This window comes from Lacerta agilis, chromosome 12 (assembly GCF_009819535.1).
Source record: "Lacerta agilis isolate rLacAgi1 chromosome 12, rLacAgi1.pri, whole genome shotgun sequence".
NCBI classification, from domain to species: Eukaryota; Metazoa; Chordata; class Lepidosauria; order Squamata; family Lacertidae; genus Lacerta; species Lacerta agilis.
Window position 1 is genome coordinate 49591688 of NC_046323.1, and position 6000 is coordinate 49597687.

Sequence of the window (6000 nt, forward strand, 5' to 3'; positions counted from 1 at the left end):
GGACAGTCACATGTCAGTGGTGGGCGGAGCCAGAAGCAAAAGTGGGCGGAGCAGCAATGTAAACTCCAAGCAGGCTCGGGCTCGGAGTGGAGCAAAGAGGAGGGCAGCCATGTGCTCTGCGCGATGGAGCCCCATCGTCTTCTTGTCTGATCCCATCAAAACAGGACAGGAAGCAGCAGCTGCTCAAAGGCCGGCTGAGGGGCTCGGCGGCAACGGATAGGGGCTGATGCAGGGGGAGGAATACACCCCCCTGTAAGCATGGGGAATGGCTCCCACTTGCTTTGAGGGCTGAGGCTTTTCTCCCCAAGTAGGCGAGGTCTTCCCACCCAGTCCCTGGCCAGCAGGGGAGGAGCTGCTTCCATTAAAAACGGGAAATTTAAGGGAAATAAAAAATAAGGGAGAGCAGCGGGAAACTGCTTGAAATAAGGGAGAATCCCGGGGAAAACGGGATACTTGACAGCACTGCTACCCGCTTGCATTTGTGGGACGGACAGGTTCCCTCAACAGACTGCCGATACCTGATAGAAAACCTGCCTCCTTGTGATTCTCGCTCTCTCTTTACTCACCTTAGATTGACTATACTGGTTGTGGAATCAACCCTGCAAGATCTTTCGGGTCCGCTTTGATTACCACTAACTTCACCAATCACTGGGTAAGTTTCAGGTCTCAACACTGAAAATGGATGCCCGTTTGCGGAGGTACCGTTTATGCCACTTGTGGTATGCGCTGGAAGCAGAGGAGAGTTCTGCTACGACTGTCGGTTGCCATTTCCGCCTGCTGTTTGTGGGTTGCAGGCCTTGCCCATATAGGAGGTATGATAGCCACCTTCAAATATCTGAAGGGCTTTGGCCCTGAAGGTGGAGCAGACTTGCTCTCAGCTTCTTCAGAGGGTGGGACCAGAACCAGTGGATTTAAATTTACAAGGAGATTCTGGCTAAACATTAGGAAGAACGTTCTGGCTGTTAGACAGTAGAATGGACAGCCTTGGAAGGCTTCACTGGGGTTTAAAAGAGAGGTTAGAAGGCAATCTCTCAGGGATTATTTATCTGTGATTTCTGCATTTGAGGAGGGTTGGACTGGACCAGGGGTCCCCCAACTAAGGCCTGGGGGCCGGATGCAGCCCAATCACCTTCTAAATGCAGCCCGTGGACGGTCCAGGAATCAGCGTGTTTTTACATGAGTAGGATGTGTCCTTTTATTTAAAATGCACCTCTGGGTTATTTGTGGGGCCTGCCTAGTATTTTTACATGAGTAGAATGTGTGCTTTTGTTTAAAATGCATCTCTGGGGTATTTGTGGGGCATAGGAATTCGTTCATTTTTTTTTCCAAAATATAGTCCGGCCCCCCCACAAGGTCTGAGGGACAGTGGACCGGCCCACGGCTGAAAAAGGTTGCTGACCCCTGGACTAGACACACCTGTTTGTTTGTTTGTTTGTTTGTGTCAGGGAACTGTCCTCGGCACAACGAAGTGGGGGTGACAGGGGTTTGGGATGTTACAGAGAGCCCTGACAACACCTGAGGAACAGCACTTCTTCATCCAGTGGGGGCAGTAATGAGACCTCAAGCGGGGAAGGGGAGGTTTCTCAGGGAATGGGCTGCGAAGGCTCTAGGGACGTGAGAGAGCCTTTGTGCCCAGCGGGCGCAGAGGGTGGCACGCCAGTTCCGTCACCCCAATTGCGCAGAGGGGTGCCACGTAGGGCAAGGAGGAGATTCTGCACCCTGCGTCTTTTTTGCTGGGGGGGGGGTAACCGGAAAGGGGCACTCCCGGATTCTGCTGATGGATGATACGGACATGTATTTGTTAGCTTTGCTCTGTAAATAGCTTTCCACAATAAAACTATGAAAAGAAGCAACGGAATCGGCTGGTTACTCATGAGCAACGAACCGGAGATCTTACAGTTTGCAATATTACAAAAAAACAAAACACAGAGACTGGATTAAAAAGGGAAACAAACCACTTAGCAGTGTGCTGTTACCAAGCTATGTGCAAAACTAAAAGTAGTCAGATCTTCTTAGCTTCTTTTCCCTGCTGGTGTAACCCAGAACTAATCACCTGCATTTAGTTCCTGCTCACCGTACACCACCTATTGACTATTCATCTTCTTCTCTAAAAACCTGGGTGGAGACAGTTTGAGGACCTCTCTTCACTGCCAGGAAATGATGAACCGGGAGGGGGTGGAAATGAGATAATCGCTGACGCCTCTGAAATAACCGATTGCTAAATTGCGATGTTTCTCTGTGAACTGCTCTGACAAATGCATCTTCTGTTGACCTTGCATTTCAGATCTTCTGGGTTGGCCCGCTGATTGGAGGGGCCAGTGCTGCCCTCATCTATGACTTCATCCTGGCTCCTAGGAGCAGCGACGTAACCGATCGCATGAAGGTCTGGACCAGTGGCCATGTGGAGGAATACGATCTCGACGCCGATGACTCCAGGGTGGAGATGAAACCAAAGTAGAGGCGTACCGAGACAAGAAGGAGAAGAAGAAGACAAACAAAACCAATCTCTGAAGATTTTTATCAGTATTATAGACTCTTTGTAAAGCAACAAGCAATTCTTCCCAAAAATTTTATAAGTCATTAGAGTTTTTCTCCTCTTATTTCGTGCCTTTTCTTTCCAGACTTTTAAATCTGTGGCTGCACAGCGAGACAAAACAAATGGTGGCGGGGGGGGGGGGGAAGAGATGGCTATATTTTGTACTATATATATATGTGTGAAAGAGCTAGGAAGAAGATTTGCAGTAATGATTCTGGAAGCCCAGGTTTAGATTTCTTAATCCAAAGGGACTGGCTTCTCCTGCAGCAGATGGGCATATTGCAATGAAGCCCACGTGGACAGCCTACAGGCAGTCAGAAAGGGATATCTGAAGAGGTTTCACCTGCCAAATTCTAGAAATGAAAAATGGAAGTGCCTGGTGAGAAGATTTCGAACACGGAGGGCCAATTTTGATATGCCGCAGATTGTGCCGATCTCTAGAAAGTGTCTGAGACACCAGAAGTGGCTTGTTTTTTAAAAACCCATTTATGAACAGGCTTCAGAAGGAAGTTGGTGTTACTCAGGGCTATTTTTCCAGAAAAAAGAGGTGCTGGAACTCACCACGAACACCTCCCTTGTTTCCTTATAGTGGCAATGGCACCCACCTGAGAGGTGCCGGAACTGAGTTCTGGTGAGTTCCAGCTGGGGGGGAAAAGCCCTGGTGTTACTTAGGTGCAAGGAGTCTACCTTTGTGGAGTGTGTCTGCCTGATTTGGCATACTCTTACATACAAATAACATGCGTTTATATATTATATGCATGTCGCTGCATACAAAATCCAAAACACAGGCATAACGCTCTATAAAGTATGAAATATCTCTTATTTCTTGCAACTTGAAAGGACTTCTCTTTCCCTTTGCAGACATCTGCTGGCAATTTATTTATTTTCAAAGCCACACCTTGACGAAACGTTGGCAGGGGCCAGGTATAATTTTTGCCACGAACTGGCCGATCGCCCTGGAGATCAAAGGTTAGCATACCAGCTACCAGGAAATTCCCCAAGCCAAGCGTAATTGAAATTAGTGGGGGTTAACGCAATTGGTTTTTCAAAGCTCCCCTATATTGTGCAGGATAATGGCCCCGGTGGGCTGTGCCAGTAAACGTTATTGTATGTAATTAATGTCAGCCCAGGTTTATTCATGTCTGTTAACACGCATTCCTCTTCACCATTAATTCTGTTGCATGTAAAAACGCTACCGACTCCCAATAAATGTTTACACCTTATAGTTTTGCATGTATGTAAACTGTATCTGTACATTCCCATATTACAAAGCCCCACCAACCTGCTTTGGGATGACAGCAGTCACCAGCTCCAATCAACATGGCAGGGGACGATGGGATTTGTAGTCCAAAACATCAGAATGGGGCCAGGTTGGGGGAGGCCAGCATAAAGAAAAGAGAATATACGTCTAAAGAATAAATCAAATATTTTCACAAATTTTCATAAATTTAAAACTTCCAAATTCTTTTATTGTTCAGACGTTTGCTTTGAGGGATACTTAACATAAAGTATCAACATTTTGTGGATGGGTTTTATAGCAACGATGTTGTGCATTAGCTTGAACTCATTAGATTTGCAAGTTTATTTAATAATTATAAAGAATTTTATTTGTACCCCGCCCTCACAGGCTGGAGCCAGGCTCAGAGCAGCTAACATTATATAAATAATACAATATGCATAAAAAACAAGCAGCCAATCGATTAAAATGCATCCCAAAATTAATTCAAATACATTAAAATTAAAACTGGACAGATGACAATCCTCAGGTTAAAATTGAAAGTGGTTAATACTCAAAAGGACCAACTGTGTCCACTGGATATCATAAGGACCTGTGAGCAGGCTGGGAAACCTCCTTTCTCCCCCAATCTGACATCCCACCAGCAACGAAAAATGCAATCCTATCCCAGTTTAGGAATATTGGAGGAAAAAAATAGACGGGGATAATCTGAACTGGATTTCTACAAATGAATTTAAGTTAGAAGAATGTACTGGGAAAAGACACTTCAGTCCTAAATCCTCAATAAACAGCAGTAACCAGGAAAAAAGATACGATGGTAATTTTTCCTTTATCTCTCTTTCAAGAGCAACATCCATTTCCCAAGGCATTCTGGAGTAGTTCAATTCAGCCCTGTTAGGTAGGCGAGATGGAGTGTTCTGAGGTTACCCAGTGAGCTGAGCTATATGGCAAAAGCGAGAATTTGATTCAAACTCTCTGTAGTTTAACTCTGGCACTATTTACTTGACCTTTCCGCCTCAGTTTAGCAAACACTCAAATCTTCATAACCGCCACAACACCCATACAGGGAAGTGGCTCCCCCTAGGAGGAAAGATGGCAGTCCTGGGGATTTTTTTTAGGTCAGAGAAAAGGTGACTAAGAGATGGAGTGGTAGAAGACAACTCTCCAACATGGTAGCTCTCCGATGGCTTGACATCATCTCCGAAGCCCCACACTTCCACTGTCTCCCAAGACAGATGGATTGCCAACAATGGTAGAGTTTAATAAAATTATGCATGGAGAAAATGGATCGATATATTTCTCTCTCTCTCTCTCTCTCTCTCTCTCTCTCTCTCTCTCTCTCTCTCTCTCTCAACACAAGAACTCCCAGACATGCAATGAAACTGAATGTTGGTAGATTCAGGACAGATAAAAGGAAGTAGGTCTTCATGCAGAATATAATTAAACTATGGAACTCGCTGCTGCAGGATGCCGTACCGGCCATCTTTGAAAGAGACTTGAAAAGAGGATTCGACAAATGCATGGAAGGCAAGGCTATCTAATCTATCTATCTATCTATCTATCTATCTATCTATCTATCTATCTATTACATCCACTGTCAGAGACAATATGGAAAGCAAGGCTATCTGATCTATCTATCATCTATCTATATCTATCTATCTATCTATCTATCTATCTATCTATCTATCTATCAATCAATCATCTATCTATCATCTATCTATCTCTATCTATCTATCTATCTATCTATCTATCTATCTATCTATTACCTCCACTGTCAGAGACAATGTGGAAAGCAAGGCTATCTGATCTATCTATCATCTATCTATATCTATCTATCTATCTATCTATATCTATCTATCTATCTATCTATCTATCTATCTATCTATCATCTATCTATCATCTATCTATCTCTATCTATCTATCTATCTATCTATCTATTACCTCCACTGTCAGAGACAATGTGGAAAGCAAGGCTATCTGATCTATCTATCATCTATCTATATCTATCTATCTATCTATCTATCTATCTATCATCTATCTATCATCTATCTATCTCTATCTATCTATCTATCTATCTATCTATCTATCTATCTATCTATCTATCTATCTATCTATTACCTCCACTGTCAGAGACAATATGGAAAGCAAGGCTATCTGATCTATCTATCATCTATCTATATCTATCTATCTATCTATCTATCTATCTATCTATCTATCTATCTATCTA

At 43.9% G+C, this 6000-nt stretch overlaps 1 protein-coding gene across 1 annotated transcript in view; it reads left to right on the plus strand.

Annotated features, from left to right (window-relative positions):
- AQP1 (aquaporin 1 (Colton blood group)) overlaps positions 1–2580 on the plus strand; it is a 35312-nt gene extending 32732 nt beyond the window's left edge. Inside the window, exons 3-4 of the mRNA XM_033165181.1 lie at positions 572–652; positions 2285–2580. Coding sequence (XP_033021072.1) covers positions 572–652; positions 2285–2458 — 255 coding nt within the window. The 3' untranslated portion in view covers positions 2459–2580. The remainder of the gene's footprint in view (positions 1–571; positions 653–2284) is intronic.
- Positions 2581–6000: the final 3420 nt, after the last annotated feature.